This window comes from Protopterus annectens, chromosome 8.part0 (assembly GCF_019279795.1).
Source record: "Protopterus annectens isolate FY-2018-M chromosome 8.part0, PAN1.0, whole genome shotgun sequence".
Lineage (NCBI taxonomy): Eukaryota > Metazoa > Chordata > Ceratodontiformes > Protopteridae > Protopterus > Protopterus annectens.
Window position 1 is genome coordinate 1,348,698,661 of NC_056741.1, and position 25,367 is coordinate 1,348,724,027.

General features: G+C 39.0%; 1 protein-coding gene across 8 annotated transcripts in view; it reads right to left on the reverse strand.

The window, feature by feature from the left end:
- Positions 1–5,336: 5,336 nt before the first annotated feature.
- LOC122809420 (hepatocyte cell adhesion molecule-like) overlaps positions 5,337–25,367 on the reverse strand; it is a 358,687-nt gene continuing 338,656 nt past the window's right edge. For 6 of the 8 annotated variants that reach the window (XM_044080912.1, XM_044080909.1, XM_044080911.1 and 3 more), the window contains one exon: positions 5,337–5,906. In XM_044080912.1, the coding sequence (XP_043936847.1) occupies positions 5,769–5,906 (138 nt within the window). In that variant the 3' untranslated portion in view covers positions 5,337–5,768. The remainder of the gene's footprint in view (positions 5,907–25,367) is intronic. The other 2 variants (XM_044080907.1, XM_044080910.1) reach the window with 2 other exon arrangements.

Consider the following 25,367-nt stretch of genomic DNA (forward strand, 5'->3'; position numbering starts at 1 on the left):
ACCCAATGATCTTGAGTGATAGTTAGCCAGGCGCTTGGGTACAGCAATATATGATCCCTAACTGCCTCCAGAGATGGACAGTCGGGCAACCCCTCAGGGTCGATGGAAGGGACGATCAGAGAAAGCTTCTCTGTTTCCCTGATGTTGTGGACCTTCTCTGCCGCAAGGGTGGCATCTTCCATTATATCCTCCCCCTCTGCCCTTGGGGAAGAGTTGACCTTGTGCCTGCGGAAAACCTTTTTGGGATTTGCGGAACCACATTTTTCCTCCTATATTACCCTTGGGATAGGGTCTGGACAGGAGAGAGAAATGGACTTCAATGGCAGATAAGGTTTTTCCTTCCTACTCACACCTAGTCAAAGTCTCTTTCAGTTGGGGTCCAAAAAGAGATGAACCATCAAAGGGAACGTTAGTGAAGGAAGACTTGAAGGATTCTGTAAAATTACAAAGCCACATCCACGAATGTCTCCTGAGGGCTATTCCTGATATGGCTGCCCTGCTCACTCCATCTGCCACATATGAGATCAGCCTCATGGTGGAGTTAGCTATGGAAATAAGGGTGGAGAGCTGCGCGGAAACCTTGTCCATGGAACCCGGAGCTACTGAACCCTGGAGGGTATCTCCTTACTCTTTCAGGAGATCCCTCTGCAGACGAGTGAAATGAGTCAGCTTATTCAGCAATCTTAGTGTAAATGCCGCTGAAGAAAAAGTACTCTTCCTGTACCTATCCATCGTCCTGGACTCCTTGTTAGGAGGATGGATATTAGAAGACGTCTCAGATAATTCCTACTTGGGGGCCGCGGCTACCACCATAGCATCAACTGGAACTCCCTTGCTAAGGAAGGACTTGTCCTCAAGTGCTGTTATAAATTTGTTTGGCCTCCTCGGGATGGCCTCCACTGAATCTCGAGATGTCCATGCTTTCCATGAAATGACCCCCAAAAGTTGGTCATAAGGTGGTGTCACCCAAGAGGTTGCAGGTCGGGAGCCAAAGACCTCAAGATACACTGATTCATCCTCAGTAGGGTTAGAGGTCTTCCAATCACCCCTCTGTTTAGGGATTTCTAGGATGTCAGAGAAGGAGACATCCTCAGAGGGAGATCTAAGGGACCCTTCTGATTCCTCTAATTCAGTGTCTGATGTGACAGACTCAGGGGAGTTGACATGTTTCCTCTTACATAACCTCTTCTGAGGGAGCTCTCCAGTGGGATAATCTGGGGAGGTCTCGGAAGAGGGGGTGCCTCCAATGGGAACTACTTGGGCCTCTGGTTCCCTACGCTGTGGGGGTGGCAGGTGGGAAGAGGTTGCTGCCTGCTGCTGGTGGGACACAGGTTCCAAAGGAATGGCTTTGGCAGAGGATAAAGCCTTCTCTATAGCTTTGAAAGCCTTCCCCCCCACTCCAAAGAAGACCTCTGCTCCGAGGGGGTGGACAGTCGACTCCCAGCAAGAGGGAACGGCTCCAAAGCAGAAGTGGGAGCTGAGCTGAGTCGAACCGAGGCTCCGAGAGGGAGGGTCAGTTCCAAAGAGAACCCAGGGTGACTGTCCTCCTCGGAGTTGACACGAGAGCGTCGGCTCTCAGAACCCACGGCTCCAGACTGAGCCATCGAGGATAGAGTAATTGGCTCTGAGGAAACAGGCTGAATCCCTGGATCCGAAGGGTCGAAGACAGAGGAACCTGACATAATAGGCTCCGAGAGCGAAGCAGTCAGAGGAGGAACAGCGATCGGTACGGGGGACGGTTCTGAGACCTTTGGGTCTGGAGGGGTCAATTTTCTAGATCCGAAAGCAACCTCTTCATCACCCTCTCAATGTCCTCATCTGATAGGGTCCTGGAGGATCTGGTGGAGACTGAAGTAGACTTCCTTCTCTCCAGAATAGGAGATCTCAAAATAGGAGATACAGTCTCGATGTCAGACAAAACCTTCGGTACCGAAGACTGTCTCGGAACCGATGGAATAGACTGCACTGAAGATGAAGCAGAGTTGGAACCAGAACTTCTTGGTTCCGACGCTTTAGACTTTTTGGCTGGCTCCGAAGTCAGAGCCGATGATTTTCTCTTTGAAGATTTTGGAGCTGCCTGACCAAGTCCCAGCTGTTCCTGGAAAGAACTGGTCATGAGACCGCTGTCAATAAGCTTTCTCTTCCTTGTACTAAAAGCGTGACAGAAGGTGCAAGGTTCCTGTAAATGGGCTTCACCCAGACAATATACGCAACTGGTGTGGCTGTCTGTAAGAGACATTTTCTGCACACACCTGTCACATTTTTTGAAGCCTGAAGGGCGATGATCCTTATGATCCTTATCTTTATCTTTAGACGTAGTCAAAGACTAAAAAATAAAAGTGTAAGGAAGAAGAAAAGTTTTTTTTTTTTTTTATAACATTCACACACAGGGAGGAAAGGCCCTTTAACTTAAACAGGCACTACAGCCCTCTAATTTAAATGGGCCGTACAGTCCTAAGGGGGGGTATAGGGGTTGAAAACTTTCAAAAAGAGAAGCACAATTCAGAAGAAACTATTAATATATATATATATATATATATATATATATATATATATATATATGTATATATATAAAACAGAAAAAGGTGGTAGAAAAGGACTAAATAAGTAAAAAAAATCATTCTACTTAGCCAACGAGTCAGTAAGACACAACCTCGAAGCTTTTGCGGCAAACGAGATCTGGGGAATTGCCGTGAGGCACCATGGGAAAGGGGCTAGCCTCGAGCCAGTAAAAAGCTCTCAAGCTTTAGTATAGGCCGAGTCGGAGCCAAATATCAGCCCCGAACCCCATCCAGCAAGAATTACTGCGAGATAGGACTACATAACATCTAGTTCTTCGTTGACTTCTGAGAAGACAAATTATGTTTGGAAGACTGAAACAAAAATCATGCATAGACTCTCTGTGATTTGATATAAAGAGGTAATGTGAGATTTCAGTGGATTAACTATGACAAACAGTGAGAAGCAGCTGTTTTAAGGAATGCAAGCAGCCAAGATAATTTATAGTGAAAACTTAAGATGACAAAGTACTGAGAAGAAACAGAAGTTAAATGTTCAAGAAGAATATATCTCATGTTATTAACACTACTGAATTTGCATTGATGCTCAAATAAATATCCACAGAGAGCTTTAGAAAGGGGATCAGAGAACAGCAACCCAAACTGCCACCACAGTCATCTAGAGATGAAATTCCAACATACATGCATACATACAAATATTTCAAGCACTGGCATTAATGCAGTTCTGGCCTACAAATTCCAAATAAATCATCACCTATAGAGACCATTAGAGTTTGTACTTCATTCTCAGTGTTTGAGATATGGATGTTCACTCAAGAAGCCAGCTAAATAATGTGGCACATTTAGCAATGTTTTGTTTTCTGAAATGTGCTAATGTATTTCCTTATGTGCTGTTATTGCTATGATATAATGATGCTAAAGTAAGAACAATCATCTTTAGAAATGCTGTAGCACAGAAGTATAGATGCATTTTAGAACAATTAGAGGAGTTTCAAGCTCAAATGACTAAGAGGTCTGTATAAGGACTAGCTTACTCAGTTAAGGACCACAATCTCTAAAACAAAATCTTAAGTTGTTACTGTAACTAGGAATGTTCTTTAATAAATTTCCTTCCCAAAAATTATGATTGAGTGTTGCTTGAGGCCTAAGGAGTGACTTTGGAGATCTTTTAATGAATAGCATAGTTATCCATTTTCAGTTTTGCAAATGTTTTTTGTTCAGAAACAGGAGGTAAAATATGTTTATGTCTATTTAGGACATGTGGTCTTCTTTCCTGATTGTTATCACAAAGTCTGAAACTAAAGCCAGAAGAGCATTATATTACTCCTATTCATCTTTTTCTTTCCATAGTTCATAGAATCATAGGTGGTTACTAGATTAATGGCCCTGGGGCCCTTACAAGCCTAGCGAAGAGTTCATCCCCAAAAAAGAAACCTCATTCAGCACCTGTTGCTCCATCAGTGAGAGACAAAGGTGGAATCCCTGGGACAAATTTGTGGTTTCCCATCCACTCATCAAGGTTGCAGTTGAACAGGGTCAGCGAGGTACTCAGTTTGAAATGTATGGGAAGTCTATTCCAGAGACAGGGCAGCTTCTGGGAGACAAACCTGTCTCTTCAGCAGGTTTTGTTAATGTTGCATGTTAGATTTAGGCCTTTCGAGCAGGTAATGCGTGAGGAGTTAAACTTATGGATATGGGGCATCTCTAGTAGGGCAGGGTCTGATATTGCCTTGTAGGTGAGACACAGTTTGCATACCAAATGCTATAGAGGCTCACCAGTGCCCTCTATAGTGGAGGATGATACTAGTATCACTGTAGTCTACATCCCAGGCTGTGTATATCCCTGAGAGTCAAGTGCCACTACGCTTCTAATTTGCACAGCACAAATCAGCCTAAGGGCAGTACAGTATCACTCAGAGCTCCTCTTTCCTTTATTCACTGAAGGGTTGCACTTCATAACATATAGTATCACAAATTTCGCCATGAAAGTACATAATCTTCTGGTTATTGCTTGTATATACCTCAAGAATCTGAGATGAAAACACACAAACAGCTCCACCACAGTTGAATAGAGTTTAACTATGGCAATCCCTCTTGTAGGATGAATAATTTATAAGTCATAACAATTTGTATATAAAGGTACTGCAAACGAGTTGATTCAGAAATGCATACTAAAAACTACAAAGATGTTTACACATACAAAAGAAAACATACGTTTAGCTACAGGTCTAGTTTGCTGTAGTATTAATTTATTTGCATGGAAAATATAATCATTGACTGGAAGATAACTATACTACAGTAAGAAAAATGATTGTGCTGTCTGAAGTGCTACTATGAGTTCATTTTAGAAGGCTACGTAATCTTCTGTAATATATATATACCAGTCTACAGTAATTTGCCATAAGCTTTCCACAGCTGGTTTTGTCTCTCATCTCAGCAGGTAAGAAGCTAATGAAAGACATGCCATTACTTTAGTTACACAGATTTCCACTTAAATGTGAACTTGCTAAATACTTTTGAGACGTCATTGTCAACACACCACTGGTAACATTCATAGGAACTGTAGAACTTAACTTTATTATGACAGAAGCAATAAAGCTGAACTAGCACTTCCATACCTCACAACTGTACAGATTTTCGCAGAATGTCCACATTTTTGCCTCATATTTTTTGGTCCATTTTTTATAAAATTGTGTTTTTCTAGCAAATCACTGGCATATTGCTTAAGATTTAAGTCAGAAAATGACAGCCATTTGAGTTTCAGACTTCATACCCTTTAGAAAATTCATGCTAATGCAAAACCTGTTATTCCATTTACTTTCTAAGTTTCTAAAAGCAATATTTAAGAATTGTCCCTATTTTTGGGTCTTCGTTCCTCCATTATTTATGGTTTTGTCTGGATTTCTTGCTCTAAGAGGTTGAGAGGTATGCACTTCGCTAAACAGCCTTACAAACATTCGTGTAACTCAGACCTCTTTCAGGTCTGGTGTAGTCTGACCGTCACCTAAGTAGTGATGTACTATGTTGTGTTATGTGGATCCTCTATATCCTCCGAATCCATGCAGCTTATGAGTCTACCACATCCAAAGGTGATGTCTGTGTATGTTATGCCCCTAGTATCACAATACACAGTTGCTAACCTCATACTGTACCATGGCACTACTAAGCAGCCCTAGGCAGGCTGGTTTCTTCATTTCACTGTGAGGAAGCAATCGTGGGATGGTGTTTTCATTAAAGGATGGCTCAACGTCATCTACATGGCCCTACAGTGGCGTACCCAGATTCATCTGTCTCATCTGCTTGTCTCTCGTTGGATCCCAAAGCTGGTGAAAAGCCGAGGTAGACATATCGTACACTGGGATTATCTTCATCAGATATTTCAGGGTCCTGCAGAATAAAAGAATTCAGGTTAAAATATGAAATTAATGTTCATTAACACTTATGTTTATGGACCTCATTGCTCCCCTAAATGAATTAATATTAATATTTCAGCCAGTATTAACAGCCCTGTAAAGGTCTGTGTAAGCCCCTAGTTATGTAGCAACCATACGTCTTCCTCATAATGTGCATTGTCTCCAGCTGTGAGGGCAGTCACTAAGCACACTAAAACAACCCAGGGTACCTATACTGAGCTTAAGAAAGATTTCAGTCTGCATTAACAGCCCTATAAATGTCTGTGTCAGCCCCCATATGTCAAGCAGCCACACCTAATGAGCATTGTCTCCAACTGTAAGGGCAATCACTAAGCAAAATAAAAGCACAAAGGGCCCCTGTACTGAGCTTAATCAGGATTTCAGCCTGCATTAAAGCTTTGTATATTATTGTTTTCAAGTAACTGCCACACATAATCTTAAGTCCTCTCAAATAGTTGTATTTATGGTTGAACTTTTGCTGTACTGACCACTATAGGTATGCACACATGACTTGGGACATAGTCCGCGCCAACCCCTTAACTCTGGTCCCGTTTAATAGTGTATTTTTCAAATATAATCTGTCTGTTAGATACCCTCCCATTAATACTGCATCAACCCCCCCCCCAACACATGCACACACATATGCAGCTGTAACATAAATTTTCCTTGCTGCATAGAAAAAAAATCTACTTTCAATCAATACTGAACTTAATCTATAAATGTTAGGTAATATTGCCTATAAAACTTCCAGTTAATAGTGCCTTTTTCAAATGTAATCTGCGTGTTAGTCACCCTCCCTTTGGAATAATGCATCACCGCCACACAATCCCTCTAGTTTCTCTTGGTATATGCAGCAGTAACAGCGTTGTCGCCTCACAGTAAGACGTTGTCCTGTTCGATTCTCAGCTAGAGAGTCTTCTGTGTGGAGACATGCGTGAATGGGCGTACCTTCGTTGAAGGTTGTGCGTCAGGGCGGGCAACTCGGCACGTAAATGTCTGCTGCCAATCTTTGTGGAAACCACAAGAATCCGCTGAAGAATATTCAATACAAATGTTTTTAATAAAATAAATACAAGTTGAGCGCTTTCATCTAAAAATGTTAGACTTCATCAGAACAACTTCTAAAATATTTAACAGCTTAAATAGAAGACTTTGACCAATGACAACCATTCAATTACATGTAAAAAATTTTTTTCTTTTACATCATTTCCTTTACACAAATGCGTGATACAGGAAGCTACCTGTATCAAATCCTAACCTCAATTATTGGTTTGATTGTTATACTTTCATTTATTCCCGGTGTGCACGTGGCATTCAACAGTATCTGCCACCTCACCTCTTTCTCACTTAATAATGCTTTTAAATTCCCCCCTCTCTGATATGGTGTAATTGCTTCAAGTATGGCAAATTGAAACATTGAGCAGCCAGGGCTATCTCTTATGTGCCTAAACAGGGCATTATTAATATCACCCTTTTTAATAGCATATATATGATCATATATTCTTTCCCTCAATCTACGTTCAGTTTTTCCTATGTAGAATCCAGGGCATGTATTACACATAGCTAAATAAATGACATTTTTTGTTTGACAATTGCCCTTAACAAAGGTTATTAATGTATGACTTCTGTTTCCCAAAATCTTGGAATGTTCCTCTGAAATAGCAAAACATTGATTGCATCTACCACATTTAGTCGTGCCAGTCTTTGGGGGTTTATTAAATAGATAACCTTTGTGTAATTTCTTTTTGATGTTACAGCCTATCTTATGTACAAACATAGGTTGGTCCCCCAATAATTTATAAATTTCAGTATCACATTTTAATATACTCCAGTTGTCCCGAATGATGTTCTTAACATCTATGGTGTTTTTCTCATATGGGAGAATACAAGCCCTATTAAATTCTTTAATGTTGGTCTCCCTGTTGCTTTCAGTATCTATGCCGGTCTCTATGCCTAATAGCGGTTTATATTTTTTGCCCCATTCACTACCAACATATGATACTGCATCATTAACCACTGATGAAGGGTAACTCAGTTCCTTGAATAATTTACCTATATAATTCAATTCTTCCAACGTTTCATTATAGTCCGATGTCATCCGAGCTGCTTGACACATTTTTAACCAATGTTCAGGATTTTAGATTTAATGAAGTTAGTCAAGTAAATCACTCGGCCTCACATCAATCAGTTGATGGGACTTTAAAACAGTTAATCTTCACTTTTGGCAAGAAACTGAATGCCATTAAGGGGATTCAGTTAGATAATGCTTATTTGCAACTTTGCATCAATTCAAAGGTTGCACCTAAAGGCCTCTGATTTTTCAAGAGACCGTTGGGTCTAGAAATAAATGAAGAACTTATTAATGAATGCAATGTTATGTTTGACGGATTTGGCATAACTTTTATGAACTTTCTTGTCAAAAGTAATGACAGCAAAATGTGCAAACTTGTTAAGGAAGTTGAAGTATTAAATGAACGTATTATTAAAGATCTTTTGTTTGACCAATGGCAACAACTATACAATAAACAGTATTCATATGCTAAAAGCAACACACAAAAATATTTCAGAGAAAGTGCAGTAAAATGCAGAGAGATTTGAAACAGTACAAGGAAGGCAAAGCTTACAACTGGGATACTCTTCATAAATACAATAGAAGGTATTTAGGCCCTCCTAAACAAGGTTCAGATCTCAGGAACAACAGGACATATGGAACATATAATGATGAAATGTATTCTTTTTTGGAGGAAGAGATAGAGTGGGAAACGATGGGGAGGAAAGAGGGTATGCACCATCACCCCTACCAAACCCACCAATACAAGGAGAACAGGGTGAAAAGGTGAATAATATTGAAACATGTGAGATAGTAAAGTACAATGACATCAAGTACAGAAAGGGGAATTTTTACATATATAATTACACTACACTCACCCTACAAGAAGAACATTTTGCGCTATTTAGGAAAGGTATTAAATTTGCCCCAAATAAGCCATTTAATGTAGTGGACAATATTATTGAGTTCAAAATATTTATGTGCAAGTTAAATTTAGCAGTGTTTTTTAAAAACCAAGGAAACAGGGATCGCAACACACAATTGCGAAAGCGAAGTTCCTTTACACCCCCACTTCATCCATTATTGGCAAATTTTGAGAAGGTGGTCATAGGTGAATTATATAAACTTTCTGATAAATGCAAGCAACGGCAAATGACATATAATCTTAGCAAGAAAGAGAATGAATTATTAAATCAACTAACTACTAACAATGACATTCGAATCCTTCAACCGGACAAAGGAGGAGGGGTCGTGTTAGTAGACAACAATGATTATTTGAATACTATATATACAATTTTACAAGACACCAATATCTATGAAAATTCATCCATTAACGAAATACACATAGCTTATCAACTTATTGATTCACTTTTGGAAGAATATCTGTTGGAAAATAGGATAGAACTTGAAGTATACAATTTTTTAAAAGTAGAATACCCTTTATTAGCTACCATCATGGGTATTCCCAAAATTCATAAAGACATATTTCATCCACCTTATAGGCCTATTATTTCAGGTAGTAAATCCAAGACATTTCATTTTGGCAAAGTAGTTGACATTTGGTTAAAGCCCATTTATGGTTTGGCAAAGCATATTGTCAAAGATTCATGGGATTTTTTGAGTCGGTTAACACAGAATCTATGGAAGGATAATCTATTATTTGTTACTATAGATGTGGTTAATTTATTTACATGTATCCCAAGAGATGAAGGAATGGACAGATTTATTAATAGCATTAGGAAATATGCCAAACTAGAATGGGATAAAATTTCTCTAATCAGTGAATTCATGAGTATTGTATTAGATTATAATTTTATATTTTTTGAAGGGGAGTATTTTAGGCAATGTAGTGGAGTAGCAATGGGAGCTGCAAGTGCTCTAATTTATGCCAACCTAGTCTTGTTGGACTGGGAAGAAAAAAATATACTCAATAGTAATTGGATGAAGTACATCAAATGTTACATTAGGCTTTTAGATGACATTTTTATTTTGTGGGAAGGGGATGAGAGAACAGTGGCAGAATTTGTAGAATTTTTACACACTACCACCTCCTTCCTTAAACTTACATATCAAACTAGTAAAAAAGGCATCTCTTACTTAGATACATACATTTCTCATAGCAACACTGGATTCAAGTCCAGAATTTTTAGGAAAGACACTTTCAGCAATTCATATTTGGAATATCATAGTTGTCATCCTAATTTTCAGAAGAAAAACATTGTCAAAGGGCAATGTATAAGAGCAGCTCAGATGACATCGGACTATAATGAAATGTTGGAAGAATTGAATTATATAGGTAAATTATTCAGGGAACGGAGTTACCCTTCATCAGTGGTTAATGATGCAGTATCATATGTTGGTAGTGAATGGGGCAAAAAATATAAACCGCTATTAGGCATAGAGACCGGCATAGATACTGAAAGCAACAGGGAGACCAACATTAAAGAATTTAATAGGGCTTGTATTCTCCCATATGAGAAAAACACCATAGATGTTAAGAACATCATTCGGGACAACTGGAGTATATTAAAATGTGATACTGAAACTTATAAATTATTGGGGGACCAACCTATGTTTGTACATAAGATAGGCTGTAACATCAAAAAGAAATTACACAAAGGTCATCTATTTAATAAACCCCCAAAGACTGGCACGACTAAATGTGGTAGATGCAATCAATGTTTTGCTATTTCAGAGGAACATTCCAAGATTTTGGGAAACAGAAGTCATACATTAATAACCTTTGTTAAGGGCAATTGTCAAACAAAAAAGGTCATTTATTTAGCTATGTGTAATACATGCCCTGGATTCTACGTAGGAAAAACTGAACGTAGATTGAGGAAAAGGATATATGATCATATATATGCTATTAAAAAGGGTGATATTAATAATGCCCTGTTTAGGCACATAAGAGATAGCCCTGGCTGCTCAATGTTTCAATTTGCCATACTTGAAGCAATTACACCATATCAGAGAGGGGGGAATTTAAAAGCATTATTAAGTGAGAAAGAGGTGAGGTGGCAGATACTGTTGAATGCCATGTGCACACCGGGAATAAATGAAAGTATAACAATCAAACCAATAATTGAGGTTAGGATTTGATACAGGTAGCTTCCTGTATCAAGTATTTGTGTAAAGGAAATGATGTAAAAGAAAAAATTTTTTTACACGTAATTGAATGGTTGTCATTGGTCAAAGTCTTCTATTTAAGCTGTTAAATATTTTAGAAGTTGTTCTGATGAAGTCTAACATTTTTAGATGAAAGCGCTCAACTTGTATTTATTTTATTAAAAACATTTGTATTGAATATTCTTCAGCGGATTCTTGTGGTTTCCACAGTGGTTTTTTCTTCTGGTTTTTCGTTGTTGTGACTACGTGGATATCAGTTTGGATTACTGCCAATCTTTAGCGGACCGCAGTTCCGCTGTGGCGACCCCTAACCGGAAGACACAACAACAACTCCATAAAAGAAACTTCCCTTAACAATATTGAAGTTAACCTGTAGATTTTCAGAGTAATACAAACTCCACTAATAAAAGTTAAACAGAGTAAAAATGATTTACTGTGTTCAGAAAATCTTCAGATTTTTTTTTTTTTGGTCAGACTGCAATACTGCCAGGTGAACTTGTCCTGCCACAACTCCCACTGCCCCTGATCTGCTGCTCACCCTTCACAGAGTGCTTAGTTGCATCTCAAACACATCTTGCAGAGACTAATGCATCATTTTTAAATTTAGTACTGTTAGGGATGCCCCAGACACGTCCCAGAACCAAAAGTGTTTTTTGTACTCTGTAACTAATTCTGCATTCCTGTACAAGGAAATCATAACAGCTGACTTAAAGGACATTTAGAGTGTATTGTGGCACAAAGGATTGCTTTAATGTTCTATTTGGCTTCTAATGCTGATTGTTGCTGTGCTGGATTGACTTGCTGTTTCAGTTTACTGGCATTCTTTTCTTCACTTCTATGGCAGACTGTCGGTTTGTATGTAGGTAGGTATTCTTAGGAGCTGCATGGCTTGGTTATGACTGTTAGGTTATTCTGAGACTTACAGATGCAGCTGATTAAGTCAGACAATGTTAATTCTGGCTTCAGACTTTTGTTTACATTTGTGCTTTAACAAGGTGGATTAGTACTATTTCTGATAATTTGCAAAAAATGGTATTTAATTAACAAGTAACACTGATGTAAAACAGTTGTATTAGTGTATATATCATTCTGTTACATCTTGTTAATATTAAACTGTTATGAGTGTTTAAATCGGTTAATATACAATATTTGATGTGTATGGGTGGGTAAAACACAAAACTATATATTTATTCAAAAACACAAGAAAAACGGTAAGTGCTTTCACAGCAAAGCCGCTTCTTAAGACCATAAAAGTAACATTCAATGTTCTCATTTAAAAAGTCAAGCAAACAAATCAACTCAGTGTAATAAACCATGTGACCTGAGCACTGATTTTAAAGAAACGCATTCATTCAGACTGGGGCTGTTGTCCACTCATAAGTCTATGATTCATTTAAGTTCATTACTCTCCGTTTTCACTCGTAAGTCTATGATCCATTTAAGTTCATTACTCTCCGTTTTCACTCATAAGTCCATGATCCATTTAAGTTCATTACTCTCCATTCATTTTATTCTTCGCGGTGGTGGTGCTGCAGTAGCGTTGTCACCTCACAGTAAGACATTGTCTTGTTCGATTCTCAGCTAAAGCGTCTTCTGTGTGGAGACATGCGTGAATGGGCGTACCTTCATTGAAAGTTGTGCGTCAGGGCTGATAACTTGGCAGGTAAAAATCTACTGCCAATCATTAGCGGACCGGAGTTCCGCTGTGGCGACCCCTAACCAGGAAAAGCCGAAAGACACAACAACTCTCCATTTTATTCTTCACGTCCCCTCCTCTCATATTAACATTCATCAATTCTAAGACAACAAACTTAAAATAGTGACTGGAACCAAATCACTAACATATTTAGCTAACGCACTACTAGTTTTTTGTTTCTTAATATCATTATTATGTTCTAAAATTCACTCTCATAGGGTCCAATTGGTTTTCCCTATATAAAATGCACTATATGCTGTACACTGTGTGCATGAGGTTGTGCCAGATAATTGGTTATTATTTTAATGCCAGCCTCTACCTCATTATACTCACAAGCAACAGTGTTGTACTGGCAGTAATCAAAAGTTAGTAGTTCCATTAGTCGCATATATTTTACTGTCAATGTTTAATAATATAGTATATGCTGATTGTCTCCTATTTTCTTTCTGAACTGATTAAGTCTTTATGGCCATGCATTATATATTTGTAATGTTTGATGAACAGGTCATGTCTTTTAACTAGTTACTACTATTAATTTTAGCAATCAATCAATATAAAAATATATATATCATATTTGATACAGCCCAATTTAGTGATATAAAACAAAACAGTAAAGGAAAAAAAAAAAACTAGTAGCCTTTTCTAGATTAACTCAGTTCTGCACAATTTTTACATTTGAGCCTTGTCTATACTACCAGCCCTGAAATGTTTCAGGTTGCTGGTGTCTCAGTATTCCTGGCCAAAGCTGTTTCAGTGGGCATGTAGAGAACACTGGCTTTCTAACACAGTCTGTCTTTCTCTGTTTCATTCACACTATAGTCGTTAATTAATGTAACTTCATTCTCAAGCATTAATTCTTTTTTTCTGCCTTCTCATCTCTTGTCCAAGATAAAGGTATGTGTCAGGCCCCAGCTATCAAGCAACAAAACCTCTCCCTCCTAATGGGCATTGTCTCCAACTGTGAGGGCAGTTACTAAACAAGCTAAAAGAACATGGAATACCACCACTGAGCTTCGGCAAGATTTCAACCTGCCTTAACAGTGCTGTATGTTTTGTTTTTAAATAACTTCTACAAATAATCTTAAGTCTTCTCTAATTTTATTTGCTTTTGACCTTTTGCTCTTTAGGCCACAACAGGTATGCACACATGACTTTTGACGTAGTCCGCACCAACCCCTTTACTCTAGTCTAAAGTTTAATAGTGTCTTTTTCAAATATAATCTGTCTATTAATTATCCTCGCATTAATAGTGAATTAGTCCCCCCCCCACACACACACTATTTCTCTAGGTTGCTTAGTTATGCAGCTGTAACATATATTTTTCCTTGCTGCAAAGAAAGAATCTACCTATAATTAATACTGAAATTAGCCAATAGAGGTTAGAAAATATTCATAGGTTCATAAGTTCATAGGTAGGTACTAGGCTATCAGCCCAAGGACCTACGTAACCCTAGCCAACAAGGTTCCCTGGCTTACGCCACCCAAGAAAGCTATTTTCCTGTGCCACTGTCGAGCAGAGCCACAGAAGTGATCCCCGGGGTGTATTTCCAATTTCCCATCCACTCATCAAGATTTTTCTTGAAGAGTGCTAATGAAGAACTTTGCTTGACATAGATGGGTAGCCTACACCAGAGTATGGGAAGTCTATGGGATAGCAATCTATCCCTCCAGCATGTACTGTTTATTGTGGTGACAAGGTTTAGGTCCCTAGAGCGTGTAGCTCGGAGGGATTGGGATTTCTTTAGGTGTAGCATGTCCAACAGCTCTGGGTTTGACATAGCTTTATATGTTAGGCAGAGATCACCTCTGAGTAGGCGATATGCTACGGAGTAAAGCTGGAGTTTTTTGAGGCGGTCAGTGTAGGGCATTTGTTTGAGTCCAGTAATCCTCTTTGTGAGGTACTTCTGTGGCCTTTCCAGCTGCTGCAGATGTCTTGTGAGGTACATTCCAAAAGGGGCGTAGTACTCTATAGGGGGTCTAATGAGTGTCGAGTAGAGGGGAACGATGACCTCTTTTTTCCTGGATGAGAACCCTTTTATGATGAGGTGTGCCACGTAGAAGGACTTCCTGACTACTGTGGCAGTGTGACTATCAAAGGAGAGACTACTGTCCACCTGGGTCCCAAGGTCTCTTATCAAGCATTCCGTGTTAAGTAGATTGCTGCCTATGTGGTAGTTCATGGGTACAGAGTTTTTACCAAAGGGGATGACACTGCACTTTTTGGCATTGAGCTTGAGGCCATGGCTCTGACACCAGGCATCTGTCTCAGAGAGGCCCTTCTGTAGGATGTTCACATCATTTGGGGACTTGACTATGGCTCCTAGTTTGCAGTCATCTGCGAACTTCGTTAGCCAGAGGCCTTCTGTGTTAGCCTGTACTTCAGAGAAGTAGATACCAAACAGGAGCTGTCCCAGGACGGAACCCTGTGGTACTCCACTTGTCACTGGTTTGAGGTCAGATTTGGAGTCTGCAACTTTTACAGTGTGGGTTCTGTCAGTGAGCCAGTTGGCAACCCATCTTGTGACGTAGGGATTTATGCCTAGTTTATTGAGTTTAGCTATAATTCCAGAATGGGGGATGGTGTCGAAAGCCTTTGCGAGGTCAAGATAGGCTGTGTGAACCACCTTACCGTCATCTACGGCTTTGGTGACTGCCTCAAAGAAGTCGATCAAATTAGGAGGCATGATCTGCCTTTCACAAACCCGAACTGAGTGGGATCTAGAGTTTGGAGGTTACCAATGTCTTTGTTTATGAGTTCCATGATGATACGTTCCATGACTTTGCAGACCAGGCTCGTCAGGCTAATAGGTCTATAGTTCCCGGGATCAGTGGTGGCTCCCACTTTGTGGAGTGGGATAACAGTTGCTGTGCGCCATTCAGTGGGCACAAAGCCTGATGCGAGGCTATTATTGAACATGGTGCTTAAATGGGGAGCCAGTTCATTCTGAAGTTCATGTAAAACGCAGCCTGGGATGTTGTCCGGTCCCATGGATGCTGTGTTTTTGGCTTTAGAGAGTGCAGCTTTCACCTGCGTAGTTGTGATTACAGGGACTCTGCATTCTTCCTGTATAGATATGGGCCCTTTAGGGGCTGAGGGGGGATAAAGTTAGCACTGAACCTATCTGCCAGGATGTTGGCAATATCAGTTGGTTCTGTAATTTGTGTGCCTTTGTGCTGTAACTCAGAGCAGATCTAGGTGTTGCCATTGAGATTCTTGACATAGCTATAGAATGCTTTGTGGTTGTCCTTGGAATTAGTGGCGATTTTATTTTTGTAGCTAGCTAAAGAGGATCTTATAAGGGATCTCAGCTTCTTACTGAGGCTGACCAGGGAGCTCCTCCACTCATGGGATTTTACTCTCCTTTGCAACAGTTTCTTCCTTCTGTTGCACAGTTTGTTTATGGCAGGGGACCACCAGATTGGCCTCTTTTTTTTGGAGGACAGCATCTTGATTCTGTTTGGGATAGCACGATCCATGCACTCATGTAAGTGCTTATAGAGTGCATTTGTGTAGGATTCAGCAGTTGTAACTGTATTGTCCATCTGCATGGGTGTCATGAAGTTCACTACTTCTTAAGAAGCATGAAGTTGGCTTTGGAGAAATTTTTTACTGTGGTTTCCTTAATGGAGGGTGGGGGTGGGATGTGGATATCAAGGGTGATTAGCTTATGGTCGGATCGGACCAACGAGGAGTTGACTTCAGGTCACTCATGTTGGTAATGACTAGGTCTAGGATATTGTTGCCCCTGGTGGGGGTATGGATAAGTTGATCTAGGGCATTGAAGTTTATGAATTCAAGAAAGCGTTGCACTAAGGAGTTGGTACATGAGTAGTTTTCCCAGTTAATGGTGGGGTAGTTGAAGTCGCCCATTATTAGGGTGTTTGGTTGAACCCTAATATTTTCAAGTACATCAAGAAAAGAGGGGTGGGAATCCTGGGGCATGGTGGGGGATCTGTAGCAAGCTACAATTTGGATTGCAGTTTTGCCAAGAGTTAGTTGCACCTGGATAACCTCGGATGCATTATGCTGAGCAACTAGCCTGGAGGTGTGGATATCTTTAATGAATATGGACACCCCCCCACCTTTGGTGTTTCGGTCCAGGTTTCATGACCGAAAAGTGTGGTATGAGTTATAGCCTGGTAGTGCAGGGGTGCTCTCTGGAGCCTTGAACCAGGTCTCAGTCACTGCACAGATATCAATGTTCTCCATTTTAAGGAGTGCCTTGAGTGAGTGCATTTTGAAATTTAGACTTCTAGCATTGAGTAGCATTACCCTCAGTTTTTGCTTGCCTGTTCCTGTTATGGTGGTGAATTTGTTACTTGAACCCTGCCTAAAAAAGGCACTATAGGGGCAGCAAGAGCCTTAGCCAGTATCCGGAATCCCAGGGGTGACAGGTGCAGGCCATCTGTGGCAAAGCATTGTGGTCTGTCGACCATGTCATCCCAAGCAGACAGATACTGGATCCCCTTAGAATGACACCAGAAGCTTAGCCAATTGTTGAAGTCAATCATTTTGTCCTTGTACTGCGGTATCATTCTGGGCGATGGCAGAATGCTACTCAGGGCTAGGGTCATACCTGACTGGGCTACAAGATCGCAGAGCTCTTCCATGTCTCTTTTCATGTAGTCCAGGGAGGTACGTCTCAGGTCATTCACACCAACATGGACAATGACAGAGTCATATTTGTACTTGTTGTGGAGTGACCTGAGTGCGTGGGTTATGTGGCGGATCCTGGCACCCGACAGGCAGCTGACAGTAACCTTCTCCTTGTTTAGCCTGGTGAGTGGGACATCAGTGTGCTTGACTATAGAGTCACCTATGACTAGTGTGTTGGGTATGTTGTTTTGCCTTATTGGCTGTGTTTGAGTGGCACACTGAGTCTCTGGGCTATGTGTCATTTGGGTTGTGTTGGGGAATGGAGGTTGCTTGTGTTTCTGCTTTGAAGTTCTCTGTTGCTTAGGCAGATTATTATTGAGAGCCTCCGTGAATGTTTTTGAGTTTCTATGTGTGGATTTTGGTGGTGTAGACGTAGTGAGACTATGTGATGAGTGTGGTGTGGTGCAAATGTTTACCTTCTCCTCATGACTGTCAGGTTCAGTCTTGGTTGGAGAGAGCTTTACCTCCAGTTTGGCAGATAAATACATCTCTCACAGGTTGTAGTGTTGGGTGGTAGAAGGAGAGGGTTGTCTGTGTACATGAGGCAATTTCTACATTGCCTCAAGATGCCCAGATTCATCAGATAGACAGGGGAGAACACTGGGAGCTGATCCTTGGACATGCCTGAATAAAAAACTATTTTCCTCTAGATAAGTGAGGAAAGTGAGTACAAGAGCTGTTTTTCTCAACGCCAATGAGAAAAGTAAGTAGAAAAACTGTTTTCCTCTAGGTAATGAGGAAGACTGAGTGCTATAGTAATTAGTAGCTTATTTAGTGCTTACAAGTTCTAAACAAGTGCTGAGTATGAATAAGCAAATTTAAGTGCTAAAACTAAGAATCTGTATCTGCACTAGACGAGTTACAGAAACATGTGCAAATGCAGGCTTTCAAATCAGAAAGTTGAGAGAGATGGAAGATTGCCCAAATGGCCAATAACTATAAATTCTGGGCCAGAACCATTCCTTATGTGGTAGACAGGTTACCTAATGCTTACCACTCCCACTGATAAGCTAGAAAGCTTACCTCCAATACAGAAAGGCTTGGGGGGGCTCAGAAGCTTACAAACAGTCCTGGATACAGCAAATCTGTATTTGGAACACTAGTTACAGGAAAGATAGGAAACAGGCTTACAGTTTTTTTTTTTTTTTTTTTTTTTACAGAAAAGTAGCAAAAACAGTAGTAAAAACAATTCACAGCACATGAGTATGTAGCAATATTAGACCACACACAGTTTGAAAAATGCAATTAAATTAAAAAGGACTAAAAACAAGTGCAGAAAGGGTTTATTAGGTAGAATGCGGTAAAGAGATGAGACTGGGGGCGTGTCCTAGATCAAATCTACAGTGGGGCAGGCACTGCAAAAGCCACCAAATTTAACCAAAAAACAGGGAGGGGGGGGGAGACAGTTTCAGCAGAGATTTGAGCAACCACTAACAGTATAAACTATAATAGCAAAAAAATATACTCAGCTCTGTATATTTGCAGATCAGTATCTAAGCAACAATTAAACTCTATAATAAAGAAAAATATACTCAGCTCTGTATATTTGCAGATAATCTTGTAAGGCTGTCTCTCAGAACACAGGTTCCAATTTAAATGCAGTCTGTTATTAACAGGTCAAATTAAGGGAACCTTGAGTTAGGTAACACACAAGCTATAAAAAACAGTTATATCAGCTGAAGACAAGGCAGAAAATGGGGGTGGGGGCTGGGGAAGACAGTTTCAGCAGAGATTTGAGCAACCACTAACAGTATAAACTATAAAACCAAAAAAATATACTCAGCTCTGTATATTTGCTGATCAGTATCTAAGCAACAATTAAACTCTATAATAAAGAAAAATATACTCAGCTCTGTATATTTGCAGATAATGTTGTAAGGCTGCCTAAATACCCTCCTTTAACAGTGCTGAACTATTTTTAAGTAACCTAAAACTAAATGCACATAAAACAGTATGTATGACAGCCCTTTATGTCCCACCTGGAGACAATATCAGCACATTGGAGGACATCCTGGCTTTCCCACAATGTACAAACACACACACACAGTTATACTAGGCTATGTTAACATTGTTCAAGTCTCACCTCTGAGATACCAATTTCTAGTATAAACCTGTATAATTTCTCCCAATTTATCACTAATCCTACCAGAATCAATGTGAAAAATGGCAAAACTACCACAATAGACTTGGTTATTAAAAAGTCACACTGACAAAATAACCTGCCACAAAATCTTAGCAAGCAAAGTTAGTGACCACCTGCCCATATATACCACAAGAGAATGCCATACTTCTTCCAGGGAACATGCATATAGATCCGCTCAGAAAATGGGATGGTAAGACCATATGATATACCTAAATGGGATATGTTATTTCGAGCATAAAAAGGCAAATTGGCTAGGCTTAAAATGGTCCACAAGGCAGCTAGCCCTGAAATGTTTCCTTTGAACTTATGAACAACTTTGACCCAGAATTGTTTAACATCTTAAATATAGTCATAACTGGGACATCCTAAGAATCTTGCCGCTAGATGAGTTCTGGGCCAACACATCTAAATTACTACACCCTGGCTCAAATGAACGACCAAACCCTAACCCCCACTGCTCTCCATAAGAAACAGCTAATGCTTTCAATGATCACTTTATCTGTAACTTCACTAAACTACTTCACAGTGAAACTCAAAACAAATTGACCTCCTGTAATAATTTGACCACATCCCACTCAGTCTCACCTCCCGATTCCATTAAAACTTGCTCTTTCTTCTTTCAATCAGTATCCACCATAACAATCAAGAAATGCCTCAAACAAATTAAACAGAGTACTCTAGCTTCAGATGAATTTTCTAGTGATTTCCTAAAAATAGTAACCAGCTTAATTTCCTTTCCAGTATCCATTCTCATAAATAGATCTGCTCAAAGATAACATGTCCCAGCCATATGGATCATCCCATTTCACAAGGAAGTAACTCCAGTTATATATCCAACTTTAGACCCCTTGCCATTAACTTTAGACCCATTGCCATTCTCTATCCATAAATCCTTGAAAAATGCATTCGTAATCAATTAATGACTCATTTGCTAATAACCTCCTTACCCCCACCCAACATAGTTTCAGACCAGGTTATAGCACTACCTCAGCTCTCCTAAATGTCATCAGCACTATTAACCTTCCCAAAGATAAATGCCAACTGTTTTCTGCCATGTTTTTGGATCTCTCCAAGGCCTTTCATACAGTTTCCTATAGCTTACTTATAAAACAACTCTGTTCACTTGGCCTATCACACACCTCCACCAACTGGTTCTCCAACTACCCTTCTAATATATACCAGATTTTTAAATGGATTAATTCCTACTCAGCTGTCCTAGCAGTCAAAACACGTGTTCCCCAAGGTTCCATACTGGTGTCACTGCCTTTGAACAAATGTACTAACAACCTGCAGTCTGCCAAATGTCAAGCATACATCATACAAGATACAGAGGACTATACATTAATTTGTTCTGCCAATAACTGAGTTACTCTGTAACACATCACCCAAGAGTCATTTTCATGAGTTGAAAACTTCTAGTCAATCCAAAAAAAGTAGCCATTATTCCTCTCAAAGTCCTTACACACCTCAAACAAAATTTCATCCCCTGTACCAAGCTACTACACATGGCAATTGATGATAACCTGAAATTTGACTTACATGTGCCACAGGATATCAAAAAACACCAAAAATTAAGGACACTCTATAGAACAAAAAATATTTAACTAATTCAGTCAGGAAACTCCTGGCCTCTACACTCCTGCTCCTCACTTTAATATTTAGTTGTCCAATACTGCTTAACCTTTAGGCTTCCTTTCAAGATAAACTAAACCAGTGCTACAATAAACTAACATTTTTCACTAACTCATCAAATGGAATCCATCTCTGCTTAGCCCTAAAACAGCTCAGTTGGCTTGAATTACCCAAGCAACATACACACCCAACTTCTCCTAGTCCACAAATTAATATAAAAACCAGAAGAAAGCAAAACCCTACTGGAGTTATTCCACCCCTGCTAGGCCCCTTTGATCTGAAAACAAAATGATCCTCACTTCCTACAAACTACAGCTATCAGCAGGAACATCTCCCTTTTCTAGCTATATAGCCCACTTCTGGAACGCTACCCCCCCCTTATCCCTTAAACATGGTAGCAACCACTCCAGTTTCAAGACCAATCTAAAAAATATCTATCCGACACCTTTACCTGTACCATTACCTACACAACCCTCAAAATAGAACCAACTGCTTACTATAATAATGTCTTTGTCAAAACAAACACCTCCATATCTTAGCAGGTAGTGATGGCTGAACTTCAAAAGAAGCTCACTTTAATGATAATGTATTCTGTTTTACCTCTTCAGTCAACACTTGCTACTATATATTTTCCTCTTTCATGTCCTTCCATAACATTCTAATCTTTTTATTAATAATAATAATTATTAACTGCCACTCCATGACCTTAATTCTCCCTCCTGCTCATTACTCTCATCTCATTCTATTCCTCTGTCTGTTTTGGCAGCAGAATATTATTTTTCTCCTCCACAAATTATTAGAAATATAGTCTATATTTTTGAATAACTATGTATTAGTTTGCTTGACTATGCTATATACTTCTACAGTGTGTCTTGCTACTTGCACTACACATTGTATTCTTAATATTTCTGTAAATGTATTTCAGTCTGTCTGTGTTTTTATCAGTTGTGGGGATTTTCTCCCCATTGTATATAATTACTAATCAGCTACTGTAACATGTTTCTATGTGTGTTTTTGTGCAGCCTTTCTCCCCAACTCATTATAAAATATTTAACCTGTTGTGGGTCTTTCTCCCCTATTATATAATTATTCAGCTACTGTTTAATGTTTTTGAATATTTTGTGGAGTTTTTCTCCTCGGGCCTCCACTGAAAATGGGTCATTGTCTCAGTTGGACTCTCCTAGTTATCAAAGGACAAATAAATAAATTCTAGCTTAGGTTATGTCTGTGTGCATAGCTGTTGATTTGGGGCAGTTGTTCCTATCTGGAAGGTTAAACTTCAACTTTTGAAGATGCACATAGTTTTGTGTATTTGTTCTAAATTATTTGGGGTTTGGGGTGTTAGGAAAATGTATTTATTTTTTTGTTGGAGAGTTTTCATTCAAACTAAAAGTCATGAAAAATGTAACATAGGTTCAAACGGAGATGAGAAGAAACTACTGCATAAAAGATCAGCCTGCCACACATTAGTGAGTGCATGTAATACATAATTTGGAAATACACATTCAGAAAAACTGTCATGTATAATAGGTGGGAACAATACCTTTTTATCATTTTGGTTATGCTATCCATATTATCTTGGGATGTAATTGGCTTTACAGGTGTAGAGAAAAAGGAGAGAGTATTGGATTATATTAAGAAATGCAGAGTGCAAAAAAAATGCTGCAGGAGAAATTTTGGAAAGAAATGAGCATGTGAATTTAACAAAGAAAGGATTTCTGGATGGCTATTCAGGGTTCCCATTAGATTAATGAACAATCAAAATGTCGAGTACAACATGCTCGACACACTTTGATTGATCATTCATCTAATTGAATACTGAAAAAGACGAAAACCGGAGTTCTGAAAAGTTTTAGTTGGCCATGGTGGTGAGTGTAGCTTGTGACGTAAGGACTCACTGTCTGGAATGGCAAGGTAAGTGAATTCTGTACTTGTGTGTGTATGTTGCGATTACCAGGTAATTGCCATTTCACCAATGTAGAGTGATCTCTGAGTTGGTATATATAGTTGAGGGGGGGGGGGTGAAGCCCCCCACTTTCTTTTAAAAGTAGAAGAGTGTGTTTAGGTTTGAAAGTTGTTGAATGATGTGAGAATATATGGGGTTTATATGTATTAGTTGTATGTGTGTGTGTGTGTTGCATGTTAGTGTAGGGAAGGTGTGGGACAAACAAAACTTTTCGGAACTCCAGTTTTCATTATTTTAAGGGTTCGATTAGATGAACATTAGATCAAATTGTGTGAAGCATGTTGTATTCGACATTTTGATCGTTCTTTCATCTAATATAGACCCAATATTCAGAATATCAGGGACAAAGGAAAAGGGGAGTAATAATGCTGATTGTTAGAGGAGCTCCAGTAGTGATGGGGGGGGGGGGGGGACAATAATGGTATATTTGTGGTTGTAAAAGGCTATTGGCAAGGTTGGAGGATTACACTGGCATGTATTTAAATTCCACCAAAAGCTGCTATTATGGAGCTTAAGAAAATGTTAAGAGAAATAATCAGCTTACAGCAGGGAATATAGCTTATGGGCGGGGACTGTAACTTGATTTGTAGTAGTGAAGATGTATTGGGATCTAGAAGGGAAATATAGCAAAAGAGGGTAGATTTCTGAAAACATTTAAGAAAATATTTGGTATGAAAGACGTGAATTCAGTAATAGGAATTTGACCATAATTTACATATTATTCCTCAAGGTACAATAACTGGGCTAGACTGGATAGAATTATGTTTCACGTGTCCTTTTAATTGAATTATTTAATTGAAAGCTTTGCTACACATCCAATAACTATTTCAGATCATACACCAATAAAAATGCAGGGTAATGAAGTAAAAATGAGACACTAGTGTTTTTCCACCTACTTGTTAAAAAGAGAGGAATTTAAGGAAATGGGTAGTGGAAATTATTCAAGCATTATTAGTGAAGGTAGAAATTTCTTATTAAGTGATATCTAATGAGTGGGAAAATAGGGTTGAAATAAAATAGAAATAAATATTGTTACAAAGTAGTAAAGAGCTAGTTATAAGGGTTGACAAAGGTTAAAGTATTGTGGAATAAGTGGAAGCTCACAGAACAAGAAGAGGCACTACTGCAGAATGCTGAAGAGAAAATAAGGGAGTACTTGGATAACATGAGTTTAGAAAGATTGCTGCTAAACAATTATTTTTATAATGACTCCATGGCATAAAAAAACCTTTAGTACACCGACATAGTAAAAGAAAGTACAAAAAGTGTTGTGACATAACTTAGGGATCCTAGAACAAGAAAACTAACCAGAGATCCTGTAGAGGTATTAGAAATGTTTTAGAAATTTTATGAAAATTTGTATAAAGTAGAGAAATGCAGAAATCAAGAAAAAGCACAAATGGAAATATTTATGGAAGACTTGAGTATGCCAAGGTTAGAGGTAGATGAGGTTCAACTAATAACATGTAAGACAGGAGGAGATGAGATAAAAACAGTGAGGTATAATCAATCTGCAGGAAAGTCTCCAGGAACAGATGCTATTCCTGTGGAAATATGGAAGTTAGGAGGGAAGAAAGTATAGAAATCTGGCAGATTTTGTTTAACAGTAATTTAAAAGGAGGGGAAGCACCATTATCTTGTTAAAAAGGTGTGGTGTTTGGTATCTAAAAACAGTAGAGAGTCATTAGACCCGTTTTAATTTTAAACCATGATTATAAAGTGCTTATGTTTATACTAGCTTAAAGAATGGCAAAGGTGTTGCCAAAATAGATAGACATGGATCAATTTGGTTTTGTGGAAGGGAAGCAGTCATCTGACAACATTAATAAGAACAGTGATGATCCAGAGAGAAGCTAAATGTAAGAAAATAACCACTGTTGTTAGCGGGTCTTGAAGAACGCATTTCACAGAATAAGCTGTGATTTTGAATAGTCCAATAGAAATTGTTGCATTCCCTTATAGAATATTAAAGTTGTTTAGGAGGATATATGAAGGATCAGAGGCAAGAATTAAAGTAGGAGGATTCTTCTCAGATAAATTGTATTTGGACAGAGAGACCGGACAAGGGTATGATCTTTCCCCTTTCTTATTTGCTTTATATTTAGAGCCATTGGCAAATAAATAGGGGACTCGTTAATTCAAGGGTATAATTGGTAGAGTAA